At 40.1% G+C, this 17909-nt stretch overlaps 1 protein-coding gene across 1 annotated transcript; it reads left to right on the top strand.

Moving 5' to 3' along the window:
• Window positions 1-2522: 2522 nt before the first annotated feature.
• On the top strand, window positions 2523-17070 carry LOC121544646 (MFS-type transporter SLC18B1). Its single transcript, XM_041854655.2, has 14 exons — window positions 2523-2833; window positions 3177-3319; window positions 5699-5794; window positions 7857-7930; window positions 8145-8292; window positions 8677-8833; window positions 10689-10825; window positions 11035-11136; window positions 13936-14027; window positions 14133-14228; window positions 14369-14443; window positions 14543-14636; window positions 16709-16758; window positions 16887-17070. Exons 1-14 carry the CDS (start codon window positions 2791-2793, stop codon window positions 16942-16944), a joined length of 1365 nt encoding a protein of 454 aa, XP_041710589.1. The 5' UTR covers window positions 2523-2790; the 3' UTR covers window positions 16945-17070.
• The last annotated feature ends 839 nt before the right edge of the window (window positions 17071-17909 follow it).

Below are 17909 nucleotides of genomic sequence, written 5' to 3'. Positions count from 1 at the left end.
TCTCCGCATGTGTGGTGCCCACCGTGAAGCATGGAGGAGGAGGTGTGATGGTGTGGGGGGTGCTTTGCTAGTGACACTGTCTGTGATTTATTTAGAATTCAAGGCACACTTAATCAGCATGGCTACCACAGCATTCTGCAGCGATACGCCCTCAGATCTGGTTTGCGGTTAGTGGGACTATCATTTGTTTTTCAACAGGACAATGACCCAACACACTTCCAGGCTGTGTAAGGACTATTTGACCAAGAAGGAGAGTGATGGAGTGTTGCATCAGATGACCTGGCCTCCACAATCACCCGACCTCAACCCAGTTGAGATGGTTTGGGATGAGTTGGACCGCAGAGTGAAGGAAAAGCAGCCAACAAGTGCTCAGCATATGTGGGAACTCCTTCAAGACTGTTGGAAAAGCATTCCAGGTGAAGCTGGTTGAGAGAATGCAAAGCTGTCTTCAAGGCAAAGGGTGGCTACTTTGAAGAATATAAAATATAAAATATATTTTGATTTGTTTAACACTTTTTTGGTTACTGCATGATTCCATATATGTTATTTCATAGTTTTGATGTCTTCACTATTATTCTACAATGTAGAAAATAGTAAAAATAAAGAAAACCCTTGAATGAGTAGGTGTGTCCAAACTTTTGACTGGTACTATATGTCATATATAATAATAATTATAATAATAATATGCCATTTAGCAGACGCTTTTATCCAAAGCGACTTACAGTCATGCGTGCATAAATTTTTGTGTATGGGTGGTCCCGGGGATCGAACCCACTACCTTGGCGTTACAAGCGCCGTGCTCTACCAGCTGAGCTACAGAGGACCACTCTGTTCCAACCTATTCTGGTGCGTAATGACAACATAATCAGAGATGATCCTCCTGGGTCCTGTAACATGGGACTGTCGATTTAGTGCTGTGCAAGGACAAGACGGTTTATGGGGCTATGAACAGTGGTGTAGTGGAGGGTAAACACACGTAAACACCGGCTACGCACCTTTTTACTTTTGTGCAAGCTGAAAAATGCATTGAAAGTATAGGGAGCGTTACTTTAGCGTTTACCCAACTATTTATTTTTTACCACTACATCACTGGCTATGAAATACACTTAGTAAGCCTCATATAAAAACGTTAAAGTAGGTAAGTTGCTCTTACTTACTGTATCTATGCTTCGGATTTAAAGACTGCCCTGTGGAGAAGTGCCATTTTAAAAGACCTGTATAAAGAAAAGAAAAAAGTGTTGAAATAATGCATTGTAAGAAAGGAGACCATATTGATTGTGGAAAGACAACAAGATGAGTTTGAAAGTATTAGAGTTTATTTAGAAGTTATTTAGAACATCACTTCTATGAAGTGATCCTATAGGAATATCCACATTTCCTTAAGTTGTGCCATCATTTACATGCCATTATGTAAATGATATTGTATGACCACATACTCCCGTACAACATAAATTGTAACACATTCATAAATAAATTGTAACACCTGTATATTATCAATGTTAGACCTAACTTTCTGCAAATCATCTCTTTTAGTAGACCCTATGAAAAATTAAAATTAACGCATGTGTAAATCATTATAAAAAAATGTTCAAATGCATGGATCACGTTATCTGGGGCAAAGTTTATACAGTAGAAATCCCACCTGCTGCCAGATCGGTCAACTCATGTTAAATCATACAACAACGACAAAAAAGACAAGCTAACCTCTGAATTAATGTAACATTATGGTGGATAAGCTTGGTTGGCTCTGTGTTTTAGTCAGTCACTGGTGGTGTTTAAAGATGCTACTTGAACATTGCATTTGAATGTGAAGTGCTTTGCCTCCTTGGAGTTGCTGCTGCTTTTTGATAGATAGAGATTGTCCGCATTATTGCTAATAGTGTGTCACATGGTATTGAAGACGTCAAAGTTATCATTTGTATATTTTATGATTTTAATTTGTTTTTGATTGACTGATTAATTTGTGAACATGTTCAGTAATTAACATGTCTGGTGCTGCTTTATTTGAAAGTATATCTGCAGGTTTATTTGAAAAGGTATTATAGACGAAGTTATGTGATGATTCAACTATTCAATGCTTAGCATTGTTACTCTACTGTGTCATACAGCAAGACTTCAATGTGTATTATTATCAATACAGACAGTGTGTGTGGTGTGGTCATTGTGTTATTGTCATCACCACCTAAATGAATATTATTGTATTGCCTAGATGGATTTTTCTCAATTTTTTTCAATTGTATACAATTATTTTTGTCCAGAATATATATCAGAAGATATATAATTAAAGATAGGTCTAACTGATGTCCAAACACTTAATAAAATGTATAACATTGAAAACACATATCTATGTCTATTCAGTGTGTGTGTGTGTGTGCGTGTGCGTGTATGTAGGGGGAGGGGGTGGTGTTAGGGGAAGGGGGGAGGGGGGCGGGATTTACCAAACGTCACCAAGCCACCCCTACTCAAAATGTTACTTCACAACTTTCGATTTGACAGGGGTGTAATCATTAGTCCAAACAGTTACAAAACGTTTCGTTTTGCAACTAAAACGACAGTTTCTATTGGACAAATTCAGCTAGGTCTCTACACGTTTCGTTCCGTTTAAGAAACGTTTTGCAACAGTATAGGTGTAATGAATACACCCCAGGCCTCCTCTCTAGGATCGCGTTTTGGCGAAGTTGTGACACATTTGGTTTCCCTAACTTTATGAAGCAGTATCTATTCATGTAACAGGAATTTCAGTCTAAGCTTTTGTAACTTGAATAGCAATCCGGATCAGGAGGATCATCTATGAATGACAACAATATGGATTCTGATGAAGTTCAACAAACAGGTTGGTGACATTACATAGAAAAACGGCAATTTATATAATTCCATCTAATAATAAAACATTGTTTCTCAATTCATCTCCTCAAGTGTCTAGTTTAAAATGTATTTAAAAAGTTTGTAGGCGAATTCAACGAATGAAAGTCCTACCACTACAGATATTAGAAATGAGCTACATTAAGGAATGCACTTGTTAGTTGCCTAAAAAAAGTTGTTACATTGTTAACATGTTTTCAGTCTTACTCTGACAGCAAGTATGTAATGAGTTAATTAAATGATTAATTATTTGTTAATGCCCAAATTGTATTTACTGTTTGTTTGATTGATTTACTCATTCATTCGTTCTGTAGATGGCAGCACATCAGAAGAATCAACAAGTAGTCCTAATCAAAGGATGACAAGAAATCAGATCCTCACATTGATATCAATCGCATCTGTCAACTTCAGCTCAATGATTTGTTACTCTATACTGGGACCATTCTTCCCCAAAGAGGTATTGTTCAATAGGCTACCAACCATTTTACTTCTTCATTGCTTGTGAGATATTGTTACAGGTTTTGGTTTTTCCGATGCATGTTTTGAGGTCGGACTTTAGCACGTAGGGCGCACCAATTGGTGTCTTCTTCTATTGTATATTGGCGATCACACAATATAGTAGGTGGCGGGATGGAAAGAGGATTACAGATTGGCGTCATCTCGTTAGTCAGTATGTGTTACACCTGTGCTGGTTGCCATCTCGTTAATGGGAAGGTGTTTCACCTGTGCTGGCCCAGGTGCTATTTAATAGTGGCTGGTGCAGTGCTCCAATTGTCTTGAGAGATGTGGAGGGTCAACACCTTTAGTTGGCGCTCCCTATTTGATTTCTAGAAAAACAATAATTTATCTGATTTCGTTTTGCGCCACCTTTTTGGTTTGCTTCATATCTTTAAGTTTGGTATGGGGTTTTGCTTTTATTTGCCTCTTCTTGGGCAAATTTAGAAGGCGTTAATGGTGGGTGTCTTTTAGGTTCCAGTTGTTGTTGCTAGTCAACTTGCAGTGGACACCCCCACGAGTGTCTTTCAGAATCCCTCCTAAAACCCTACCTGTTTTGGTTGTCAGCGACTCTTTGTTAGTTCCCCCTTCTGTTTGCCTTTTTTGGTTTTCTTGCTGGGGAACGTAACAATATACTAAACAGAGTTTATGCAGAATCATGATTTCTTTATTCAGATTATAAAATAAATTGGCACATGTTGAAAAATTACTAAATTAATGTTTAGGAGTGCCATAGTAAAGTACACTTAATTTTATTGGTTGGCTGTAAGATACCAGTTCAGACTAGATGTCATGACTGACATGTGGTTGTATTTGTATAATGTGTTGGACACGAAAAGCCCCTAAACCTTAGGGCAATGATGTGTCATACAATGGATACTCAGTCACATCAACACATGCAAACATCAAAGCAGAAACTCGCTCCTGCAGGTTCATGCTCTCCAACCCTGTTCATGGAGAGCTAAACCTCCTGTAGGTTTTCGCAACAACCCCAGTTGTAACTAACCTGATTCAGCTCATCAACCAGCTAATTATTAGAATCAGGTGCGCTAGTGACAGTTCCTAATCCAGGCACTTCTCCTGTCTGGACTACTGCAACTCTCTGTTGGCTGGGCTCCACGCTTGTGCCATCAAACCCCTGCAACTTATCCAGAACGCCGCTGCCCGCCTGGTGTTCAACCTTCCCAAGTCATCCCAGTCCTCCGCGCACTCCGCTGGCTTCCAGTCGAATTTCATAGCCACTACAAGACCATGGTGCTTGCCTACGGAGCAGCAAGGGGAACTACTTTCAGGCTATGCTCAAAGCCTAAACCCCAACCTGAGCTCTCTGTTCTGCCACCTCTGGTCTCTTGGTACTCCCAACCCTACGCTCAGCCCAGTCAAAGCTCTTCTCTGTCCTGGCACCCTGATGGTGGAATGAACTTCCCCCTGATGCTAGGACAGCGGAGTCCCTGCCCCATCTTTTTCGAAAACATCTGAAATCCTTCCTCTCCAAAGAGCATCTTAAATAATATTTGTTTCCCTTCTAGCACTGACTTTGATAGTACGTACATTTTCCTCAATGAAGTAGCTATGATTCAGATATGTTTTTGTCCCACCTAGCTATTTTAAGATGAATGCACTAAGTGGCTCTGGATAACTCTAATATAATGTATACGTCAGATAGGCTGTCCTGTGGACATATGCATTTGAGTGACCAGAGTCTCTTGTGACTGACTGAAATCTCTGTTATAAGCCCTAAGCTATATTATGGTGTAAACATATTTTTTTTTATAAAGTCACGACCACTGATATACCTGTGGCAAGTGTCATAAACGAAGAAAAAAAAAACAGTGATTTTCAAACACTATGAGATTCGTGGGGAGCAAGAAATACCCTCCCTCTGGCTCAAAGCTCGTTGCAGTTTTTGAAAATCAGTTTTTTAGGACCTACTTATCTTTTTAACCACAGATCATAGAAATGCGCTGTTTTCACATATGTAGACTGGAGATAATGAATATGAGGTTGAAAAGTGGCGAAATTGCTCTTTTAAGATCATAGTTGATCTAATTGCTAAAGATGATCTATATGCTTTTGGGAAACTCAACCTATAGATGAGTGAACGTTGCTGACCTAAACAACACTGAGTCATGACTGTTATAAAGTCAGCTGTTGTGACTGTTTTCCAAAGTATTTTGTTTACATGCCTTCGCTTTCCAAAAGGAAAACGACATCTTGTACACAATCATAACTGAAGCTTTTTCACCAAGCTTTTTTGGTGTTTTGCAGTATCTGTATGTTTGATATTGTAATGTATTGATAGATACAGGATATTTACTGTATGTATATTGTCTCTATACAGGCCATGAAAAAAGGAGCCAGTCAGACGGTCATTGGCCTTATATTTGGCTGCTATGCTCTGTGTAATCTGATGGGCTCCTTAGTAATGGGTAAATATGTAAGTATTTGGAATAACTAGGCTATAGTGCCTTAAGAAAGTATTCATACCTCTTGACTTCTTCCACATTTTGTAGTATTACAACCTGAATTCAAAATGTATTAAATATATTTTTTTACTCTCACGCATCTACACACAATACCCCATAATGACAAAGTCAAAACGTGTTTTTAGAAATGTTTGCAAATTTATTGAAAATGAAATACAGAAAAATCTCATTTACATAAGTATTCACACCCCTGAGTCAATACATGTTAGAATCACCTTTAGCAGTGATCTTAGCTGTGAGTCTTTCTGAGTACCTCTCTAATAAGAGCTTTCCACACCTGGATTGTACAATATTTGTACATTATTCTTTTTTAAATTCTTCAAGCTCTGTCAAGTAGGTTGTTGATCATTGCTAAACAGCCATTTTCAAGTCTTGCCATAGATTTTCAAGCTGATTTAAGTCTAAACTCGGTAACTAGGCCACTCAGGAACATTCAGTGTCATCTTGGTAAGCAACTCCAGTGTATATTTGTTTTGTGTTTTAGGTTATTGTCCTACTGAAAGATGAATTTGCCTCCCAGCACCCACTGATAAATCACAATTTTATCATTATTTTGTTTAATGGAGAAGAAGATTTGCCCCAAACATAACACTTTCTATTCAGGACATAAAGTTAATTTCTTTGCCAAACTTTTTGCTGTTTTACTTAAGTGCCTAATTGCTTTCAGGTTGTATGTTTTTGAATATTTTGTTTCTGTACAGGCTTCCTTCATTTCACTCTGTCATTTAGGTTAGTATTGTGGAGTAACTACAATGTTGATCCATCCTGTTTTCTCCTATCACAGCCATTAAACTCTGTAACTGTTTTAAAGTCACCATTGGCCTCATGGTGAAACCCCTGAGTGGTTTCCTTCTTCTCCGGCAACTGAGTTAGGTAGGATGCCTGTATCTTTGTAGTGACTGGGTGTATTGATACACCATCCAAAGTGTAATTAATAACTTCACCATGGCCTCTCGAGTGGCGCAGCGGTCTAAGACTGAGGCGTCACTACAGACCCGGGTTCGATCCCAGGCTGTGTCACAACCGGCCATGACCGGGAGTCCCATAGAACGGCGCACAATTGGCCCAGCATCATCCGGAGGGTTTGGCCGGGGGGCTTTACTTGGCTCATCGAGCTCTAGCGACTCCTAGTTGGACGGTGTTTCCTCCGACACATTGGTGCGGCTGGGTTCCAGGTTAAGCGGGCAGGTGTTAAGAAGCGCGGTTTGGCGGGTCATGTTTGGGAGGACGCATGACTCGACCTTCGCCTCTCCTGAGCCCGTTGGGGAGTTGCAGCGATGACACAAGATCGCAATTGGATATCACAAAATTGGGGAGAATTTATTTTTATTTTTTTATTTTTTTTAAGTACATAACTTCACCATGCTCAAAGGGATATTCAATGTCTGCATTTAAAGTTTTACTCATTGACCAATAGTTGCCCTTCTTTGCGAGGCATTAGAAAACCTCCCTGGTCTTTGTGGTTGAATCTGTGTTTGAAATTCACTGCTCGACTGCGGGACCTCCCAGATAGTTGTATGTGTGGGGTACAGATGAGGTAGTCATTCACAAATCATGTTTAACACTATTATTGCACACCAAGTCCATTTCTTCCTGCTGAATTTATTTAGGCTTGCCATAACAAAGGGGTTGAATACTTACTGACTCAAGACATTTCAGCTTTTCATTTTTAATGAATTAGTACAAATGTCTCAACATAATTCCACTTTGACATTATGGGGTATTATGTTTAGGCCAGTGACACACATTCTCAATTTAATCCATTTTAAATTCACATGTTTAGGCCAGTAACACAACAAAATGTGGAATAAGTCAAGGGGTGTGAATACTTTCACCCTGTTCCCTATGTAGTGCACTACTTTTGATCATGTAGCATAGGGCTCTGGTCAAAAGTAATGTACTTCATAGGGAATAGGGTGCCATTTGGGACGCATGCTACGTGTAGTCATCAGACTACTCTGCTTGCAATATGACTTTTCACAAACATAACACATGCTATATCTCTCCTTTCAGATTGTCCAGATCGGGGCAAAGTTCATGCTAATTTCAGGCTTATTTGTGTCGTCAGTGTGCACCATTCTCTTTGGGTGAGTGAGATGGATAGCGTTCTGCAAGCATCACATACTGTCTATTGTGATTAATGGCAGGTGACTACCTAAACAAATGAGTTAGTTATCCATCAACAGATTCCAGGCAAAGTGCTCATGGAAAGCACTTTTTTTAAGTGCCCTCCTAAAATGTTTCCTCAACATGGACATATACATATTTTAGTCTAATTATTTTCCTGTTCTTGTTTTGCAGCTTACTCGACAGAGTTCCTGACGGAGCTACTTTTATTGCTCTGTGCTTTATCATAAGGTCTGTTGATGCTGTGGGCTTCAGTGCTGCAATGACCTCTTCTTTCGCAGTTTCAACAAAAGTTTTCCCAAACAATATAGCAACTGTTCTGGTGAGTTTAGTCAGCCAACCCTTGTGTAAGAGTCTGTCTGGTATGTTATGTGACGGAATTAGACACCATGTTCAAACACAAAAGCATTATGGTTGAGGTTGTTAAAATGTTTTGTATCCCAAGAGTTATGCCCCATTCGTCTTGCGGCTGTCTGAAAGCATCTTTAGCAATGAGCATTGTGATAAGTTCCTCTATTTGGTCATAATAATAATATGATGATGATACAATTGGATTCTGTTATGTTTGGAACTGGAACCCATACAAACAACATTCTTTCTTTTAAGGCAGATCCTTCTATTTAGTAAACAGAAGCCTGTGGGTACGAGGTTCAACTGCATGTGCACATTTACTATGTTGAATATTGTGTTGTGTTTGTCTTCTTAGGGTAGTCTGGAGATGTTTACAGGGCTGGGTCTTATACTGGGACCACCAATAGGTGGATGGTTGTATCAGTCGTTTGGATACAAAGTTCCGTTCATGGCTCTGGGATGCTTTCTTATTCTCATGGTCCCCTTCAACATGTACATCTTACCAAGCTTTGGTAACGGTTTATTTATGGTTTATGAACTTTTAACTAATAGTTAGCCATCTATAAGATAGTTATGAATACATTACGTCCCCCCCTTTAAAGAAAAAGGTGTTAACTTAAAGTGTGTAAAGTGTTAAACATTTAGTTATCTGAGTGTAAAAGATACATGTTGAGTCAAATGTTTTCTCTCTTTGTCATTATGAAATGATTCCTGTGATAATGTTTCTTGTTATTACAGTGAGGGGAAAAAAGTATTTGATCCCCTGCTGATTTTGTACGTTTGCCCACTGACAAGGAAATGATCAGTCTATAATTTTAATGGTAGGTTTATTTGAACAGTGAGAGACAGAATAACAACAACAAAATCCAGAAAAACGCATGTAAAAAATGTTATAAATTGACTTGCATTTTAATAAGGGAAATAAGTATTTGACCCCCTCTCAATCAGAAAGATTTCTGGCTCCCAGGTGTCTTTTATACAGGTAACGAGCTGAGATTAGGAGCACACTCTTAAAGCGAGTGCTCCTAATCTCAGTTTGTTACCTGTATAAAAGAAACCTGTCCACAGAAGCAATCAATCAATCAGATTCCAAACTCTCCACCATGGCCAAGACCAAAGAGCTCTCCAAGGATGTCAGGGACAAGATTGTAGACCTACACAAGGCTGGAATGGGCTACAAGACCATCGCCAAGCAGCTTAGTGAGAAGGTGACAACAGTTGGTGCGATTATTTGCAAATGGAAGAAACACAAAATAATTGTCAATCTCCCTCGGCCTGGGGCTCCATGCAAGATCTCACCTCGTGGAGTTGCAATTTATCATGAGAACGGTGAGGAATCAGCCCAGAACTACACGGGAGGATCTTGTCAATGATCTCAAGGCAGCTGGGACCATAGTCACCAAGAAAACAATTGGTAACACACTACGCCGTGAAGGACTGAAATCCTGCAGCGCCCGCAAGGTCCCCCTGCTCAAGAAAGCACATATACAGAGCCGTCTGAAGTTTGCCAATGAACATCTGAATGATTAAGAGGAGAACTGGGTGAAAGTGTTGTGGTCATATGAGACCAAAATCGAGCTCTTTGGCATCAACTCAACTCACTGTGTTTGGAGGAGGAGGAATGCTGCCTATGACCCCAAGAACACCATCCCCACCGTCAAACATGGAGGTGGAAACATTATGCTTTGGGGGTGTTTTTCTGCTAAGGGGACAGGACAACTTCACCGCATCAAAGGGACGATGGACGGGGCCATGTACCGTCAAATCTTGGGTGAGAACCTCCTTCCCTCAGCCAGGGCATTGAAAATGGGTCGTGGATGGGTATTACAGCATGACAATGACCAAAACACACGGCCAAGGCAACAAAGGAGTGGCTCAAGAAGAAGCACATTAAGGTCCTGGAGTGGCCTAGCCAGTCTCCAGGCCTTAATCCCATAGAAAATCTGTGGAGGGAGCTGAAGGTTCGAGTTGCCAAACTTCAGCCTCAACCTTAATGACTTGGAGAAGATCTGCAAAGAGTGGAACAAAATCCCTCCTGAGATGTATGCAAACCTGGTGGCCAACTACAAGAAACGTCTGACCTCTGTGATTGCCAACAAGGTTTTTGCCACCAAGTACTAAGTCATGTTTTGCAGAGGGGTCAAATACTTATTTCCCTCGTTAAAATGCAAATCAATTTATAACATTTTTGACATGCGTTTTTTCTGGATTTTGTTGTTGTTATTCTGTCTCTCACTGTTCAAATAAACCTACCATTAAAATTATAGACTGATCATGTCTTTGTCAGTGGGAAAACGTACAAAATCAGCAGGGGATCAAATCCTTTTTTCCCTCACTGTATATTACCCTGCTTGCTCCTCTGTTCAGCTGCTGATCCTACCAAGGACTCCTTCTTCAGGCTGTTCACGCATCTGAAGATAGTCCTCATATGCTTTGCCATATTCACCCTGAGCTCTGGACTCGGCTTTCTGGATGCAACCTTGTCCATATATGCAATTGATACGGTAAAGCCAAGCATACACCAGGGTTGAGGTGAATTCCATTTCAATTCAGTTTACTTCCTGAATGGACTGAAATTCAATTTACACCCAACCCTAGTATACTTTAAAGCTTCATATTTGAGAATATATTTGTCACATTTCAAAATATGATGGTTATGTCCAGTAGGACGAACCTCAGTAACTTAACCTATCTCTTTTGTTTCTCTATGTAGTTTGACCTGTCTCCAGGTTATGTGGGTCTTCTCTTCCTTGGTCTGTCGTTGCCTTACTGTCTGGCCTCACCTCTGCTTGGTATCATCAGTGACAGGTTTCCTGTCAGTACAGTTAACCCAACACTATACTATACTACACAACACTATAATATACAACACTATACTACACTACATTGTTGGTTTGTTGGTTAACAGCTGCATTGTTGGTTAAGGGCTTGTAAGTAAGCATTTCACGGTAAGGTCTACACCTGTTTTATTCAGCGCATGTGACAAATAACATTTGATTTGATTTACACTCTACAACACTATATAACACTACACTATACTATACAGCACTATACTATACTATACTATACAGCACTATACTATACAACACTATGCTACACAACACTATGCTAACAGTACACTGTACTATACAACACTACACAACACAACACTGCTATACTATATACCACAATACTATATTACACAATACTATATTCAACACAACACTATGCTACACGATACAGTACAACACTGTGCTATACTATACACCACAATACTATACTACACAATACTACACTTAAGTGATAATGCCGGAGAAGCCGGTGTTTGGAGGATATATTGGCAGGGGTGTTGTTTGTCGAGGGCCGGCAAACCGTGCCAATATATCCTCCAAACACCGGCTTCAAGGGCATTATCAATTTGTATACAACTGGTTACCAACATTTTCAAATAATGATTGACATATTTTAATTTAAAAAACGTTATTTTGATGAATTTATTCATACTATTTAATCCTTCCACAAGATATAGTCCTGACACAAATCTAGGGTTGCTACCCAAGCCGGCTGGTCGTTCGTTCTATCTGTTCGGTTGCTAGAGATGCGACTCAGAATGTGACCCAGTTGTTTGTTCTAAATGTTCCATTCAGTGGCGGCTCCTGAAAAAATTCTCAGGGGGGGCAATTTTTCTGATGATTTAGGTGACCTACACACATTTAAAAAAAGATATGTCCAGCAACAACATGAAGACAGGGGCAGCATATAAGTCAATACCAGAAGCATTTATTGACTGATCTCAAAAGTGTTGGCTTACCAGGGTTGGTGGAGCCCTCAGTTTCATCTTTGCCTCGCAAAGCTAACTCAAACACTCCGCAAAACTTCACACACTGGATTAGCCGGCTGAGGATGTGGCGGTTCTTGCTAACCTCATCGTTGTGGCGGCGGACAGCTAGCCTGTATCCCTCATCCAGTTGAGTGGCAATGTTCACTCTCCCCAAAGCAGACAATCTCAAACAGCTATCCATGTGGGTCTTTGACAGCTCATGTTTCTTAATCTTTCCTGAAAGATGGTGCATGTCCGTTACACACCAGTCGCTGTCCAAGCGGTGCTGTCTGCCGTGCCGCCTTCAGGGTGAAAGAGTAAGCAGGGGGTAGCAGAAGACTGCATTAGCTACATCGCAGCTTGCTAGCCAGGTTTTTCGTTCGTACCAATTTTTGGAAAATCCTCGGGTGTAGGACTTTCCCCCTTTAGTAGAAACCTGTTGAATTATTAAATTTGGTCTGGGAGGTCCTAATTGTTTCGTTGCCAATTTATCTTGATTTGTTCGCCGACAAAAAGTAACTTATTTCAAAGAGACAATCGAGTTGCACTGAACGCTATAGCCATCTTGACAGTAGTACGTGAATTGATTGACGCTGCTACCCGCTCTTTTCTTAGTTACGTTCATGGTTATGTTACGTATGACGAAAGCGCGTAAGTGCAAGCCCTCAGAAACCCATAGAGATTGTATTGAAAGCTCTGATATTTGAAAAAAATAGATTTTACATGGGAGTCTATGAGAGACTTCTGGGGCGATTTTCAACCTGACTGAAATCGCCCCAAAAGGGGGGGGGGGCATTTGAAGCACGACTTTAGCCTGATTGGACATTTAGTGGCAGATCAGATGTCTAGATTAGAACACTGATAACTACTGTTGCCGTGATATAATTGATTAGAAAAAAAATCCCTTCCTTTTCCCGTTTGGCAGTGCGTCGCCCATATCGCCCTAATGAACACACCGCCCCTGGTTCCATTGCCATATTTGCTGGCAACATTCTTATCCCTTGCTTGCCAGCTAGCCAACTACGGCAATTTACAGTCACTTCAAACAGTGCAGCCAGAATAACTGCAAAGTAGCCGCATTTGTTTAAGCTGTTTTCTAGTGACATTTATCTGGATGCATCCAAAACAATGAGTTAATGAGGCGCGATTTCGCATGGCATAGAAAATGTGTCGTTCAGAGGAGCTAGCCAACAACACAGCTAACACAATCACTTCAAACTGAAGCTGGAAAGACTGCAAACTAGCTGCACTTCGTTTCGTTTTACCTTTTTCAATTGACATTTCTTTGTTTATATCCTTAACAATGATGCCAGCTGATTCATGATTTCAACTGGCTGAGAAACGCTGCCTGCCTGTCTGTCTCGTCCCGACTCCCAACACGTACATTACTATGGGACAGCTGGAGATCGAATTTGAATATTGAAACAATGTTGCAAATGTTGGCGAGACAGATAGCAAGGTTTATACACATCTCCGCGGTTGAAAACTAAATGTTAGTCTAAAAGAAATGTGAGATAATGTCTAGATGCTTTTTATAATGTAGATCAAGTTTATAAAGTGCCTGGCAGGGCTGATGAGACAGTGGATTGTGCAATCAAATGGAACAGAGTAAATAGGCATTTTAATGTCGGTGGTAACTTGTGAAATAAACACCGGCAGGAATGTGGTTTTAACCAATCAGCATTCAGGATTAGACCCAACCATTGTATAATATGCTATATACAACACCAACCAATACCAGTGGTGTATTGTAGACACAACTTCTCTTTTCTACATATATTATAATGTGATTTTACCTTCTGGTTGTGTTTGCAGTACACTAGGTCGTGGTTCATGGTGCTAGGAGGCTTGTTTACAGCAACTGGCTTCTGGTTCTTAGGTCCTGTCCCCATTCTGCAGATACAGAGGTCAGCATCTGTTATTATCAGTGTAAAGTGTACTACTTGTCCTGCTATTACTACTAACAAGAAGCCAATGTGATACAATAATTATACTTTTTTTTGTCTCTGTAGTCAGATGTGGCTGGTGGTCTTCATGCTGGGTGTCATAGGATTCTCTCTTAGCATGACTGCCATCCCCACGTTCCCTGAAATACTTGAATGTGCATAGTGAGTTGACCATTTACGTACACACCATGGCACATAAATATACTGTATTTATAATGTCCATTTTGTCTTAGAAGAATCGGTATCATCATCATGCAAGAGGTACAGAATGCAAAATAATATTTATAATTTTCCAATGGCAGTGAAATTGGATTTGAGGAGGGTCTGAGCACTCTTGGACTGGTGTCAGGATTGTTTGGAGCAGTGTGGTCCATTGGGTGTGTACTTGCAGTGTTATATTAAGTCTCTGAGGCGCAATTTGAGAGTTGGAGTTTGGAGATATGAATTCTAAACAAAAGTATGTTTTATTTGTTCAGGATGTTTTGTGGTCCAATGCTCGGTGGCTTCATCACACAACAGCTGAGCTTTGAGTGGGCTGCTTCTGTTCAAGGAGGCCTGGCCTTTCTAGCCGTATGTATAATAACAATATATGTATTTTATATAACAGTTTTCATTACAATGAGAATCTCAAAGACACTTTAAAAAAACAAATAAAGAAACCAGATATAGGGTTGTGGCAGTTCCTGCACGATGGTCTCCCACAGCTTCAGATGAATGGGCGAGGCAGTTCAGAAGGGCGGTTCAGAAGGGCAGTTCAAAAGGGCAGTTTGTGTATTCTATTATGCACACTTGAATACTGTCAGTCCTGCCTCGACACTCCTGACTCCTGACCCCTATAAATGGGTAACTCAAATGTCTGTGCTAAATTGCTTACTTGGACATCAACACATTGTTTATGCTAGTTAGTAAGAGTAATTTAGGTCACATGGATTATTATTACAGTTGAAGTCGGAAGTTTACATACACCTTAGCCAAATACATTTAAACTCAGTTTTTCACAATTCCTGACATTTAATCCTAGTAAAAATGCCCTGTCTTAGGTCAATTAGGATCACAACTTTATTTTAAGAATGTGGAATGTCAGAATAATAGTAGAGAATTATTTATTTCAGCTTTTATTTCTTTAATCACATTCCCAGTTGGTCAGAAGTTTACATACACTCAATTAGTATTTGGTAGCATTACCTTTAAATTGTTTAACTTCGGTCAAACGTTTTGGGTAGCCTTCGACAAGCTTCCACAATAAGTTGGGTGAATTTTGGCCCATTCCTTCTGACAGAGCTGGTGTAACTGAGTCAGGTTTGTAGGCCTCCTTGCTCGCACATGCTTTTTCAGTTCTGCCTACACATTTTCTATAGGATTGAGGTCAGGGCTTTGTGATGGCCACTCCAATACCTTGACTTTGTTGTCCTTAAGCCATTTTGCCACAACTTTGGGAGTATGCTTGGGGTCATTGTCCATTTGGGAGACCCATTTGCGACCAAGCTTTAACTTCCTGACTGATGTCTTGAGATGTTGCTTCAATATATCCACATAATTTTATTTCCTCATGATGCCATTTATTATGTGAAGTGCACCAGTCCCTCCTGCAGCAAAGCACCCCCACAGCATGATGCTCCCACCCCCGTGCTTCACGGTTGGGATGGTGTTCTTCAGCTTGCAAGCCACCCCCTTTTTCCTCCAAACATAACGATGGTCATTATGGCCAAACAGTTCTATTTTTGTTTCATCAGACCAGAGGACATTTCTCCAAAAGGTACGATCTTTGTCCCCATGTGCAGTTGCAAACCGTAGTCTGGCTTTTTTATGGCGGTTTTGGAGCAGTGGCTTCTTCCTTGCTGAGCGGTCTTTCAGGTTATGTCGATATAGGACTCGTTTTACTGTGGATATAGATACCTTTGTACCTGTTTCCTCCAGCATCTCTCACAAGGTCCTTTGCTATTCTGGGATTGATTTGCACTTTTCGCACCAAAGTACGTTCATCTCTAGGAGACAGAATGCGTCTCCTTCCTGAGCAGTATGACAGCTGCGTGGTCCTATGGTGTTTATACTTGCGTACTATTGTTTGTACAGATGAACGTGGTACCTTCAGGCATTTGAAAATTGCTCCCAAGGATGAACCAAACTTGTGGAGGTCTACAATTCTTTTTTCTGAGGTCTTGGCTGATTTTCTTTTGATTTCCCCATGATGTCAAGCAAAGAGGCACTGAGTTTGAAGGTAGGCCTTGAAATACATCCATAGGTACACCTCCAATTGACTCAAATTATGTCAATTAGCCTATCAGAAGCTTCTAAAGCCATGACATCATTTTCTGGAATTTTTCCAAGCTGTTTAAAGGCACAGTCAACTTAGTGTATGTAAACTTCTGACCCACTGGAATTGTGATACAGTGAATTATAAGTAAAATAATATGTCTGTAAACAATTGTTGGAAAAATTACTTGTCATGCACAAAGTAGATGTCCTAACCGACTTGCCAAAACGATAGTTTGTTAACAAGACATTTGTGGAGTGGTTGAAAAACGAGTTTTAATGACTCCAACCTAAGTGTATGTAAACTTCCGACTTCAACTGTATATATTTTTTTATATATATTTTTTTTCCCACTGTGCTGTCTGAATATGACTGTTTCCTCTTCTCAGGCTTTCTTTCTTGGTGTATATTTTCTCTGTCAAAGAACACGACAAGAAAGGTAATGATTCTGTTTATTTACATAAACAAGTAGAAAATAACTGTTGAGAAAGCCATTTGAAAAGAGTAACAGGTTCGGAGAAATTGGTATTTGTGCCTGAATTTGCTTTTATTTGTTTGGACCTAAAGGGCTCCTCAGATCCAGGGGACAAGACCTTCAGATGAAAGTACCCATCTTCTGACCTGAACAACGATCATCTACCAGGAACAATAATTTAAAAAATTCTGCTGTGAGAAACTGGTCAAATTAAAATCCTACACCTGTAAATGTACATAGGTGATAAATGTAACTTGTATTAAAATGTAAAACTAAGAGGATGATACTACACAGGTTCTCATTTGTTGTCATAGCATTAGCAATCTTAACAGAAGCAGTTCAGTTTGCATTATGCCAATACCATATAAGACCTGTGCATATAATGACTTGAACTGTCAAGGACCTCAACAAGCCGTGGTAAAGCTTTGGAACTATTTGAAATAGCTTTTAGCAAACTATTTTAAAACACCATTTACTTCGGAACAGGTGAATACTTCACAAAATAATGTTTACATGACGATAATCAAAGAGCATTTAATCAGTTGGCTGTTAAATATGTACCCATTGAAATCCAGTACTATCTAAATGCCTCTCATTCTCCAATCTCCACAGCACCTGACATGGATTATGTCTGAACAGTGGGGTCAGAACACCATGTATGGAGTGATTCCGTGCCAACAAAAACTTTATTTGAATTCCATAATATTGAATTTGAATTCAAGATTTTTGAATTTGTAACACACAAATGTAATTACATTTACGTAATTTAGCAGACGCTCTTATCCAGAGCGACTTACATGAGCAATTAGGGTTAAGTGCCTTGCTCAAGGGCACATCGACAGATTTTTCACCTAGTCGGCTCAGGGATTAGAACTAGCGACCTTTCGTTTACTGGCACAACGCTCTTAACCGCTAAGCTACCTGCCGCCCATTGAATTCATAAAGGGCCCGATTCCGACTTAGGATATTACGCCTTTCAAATGCACTTCTCAGTAGTTGGTATTCAGACTTACTTTATGAAGGTGGTAAAGGGCTTTGCAGGAGTGGTTCGCTTGAGTGTGCTGAATAAATGTAATTCAACCGCTGAAAACCCTACCACCTGCTGGCCAACAGAT

This window comes from Coregonus clupeaformis, chromosome 29, assembly GCF_020615455.1.
Source record: "Coregonus clupeaformis isolate EN_2021a chromosome 29, ASM2061545v1, whole genome shotgun sequence".
NCBI classification, from domain to species: domain Eukaryota; kingdom Metazoa; phylum Chordata; class Actinopteri; order Salmoniformes; family Salmonidae; genus Coregonus; species Coregonus clupeaformis.
This window is presented reverse-complemented; position numbering and strand designations above follow the sequence as displayed.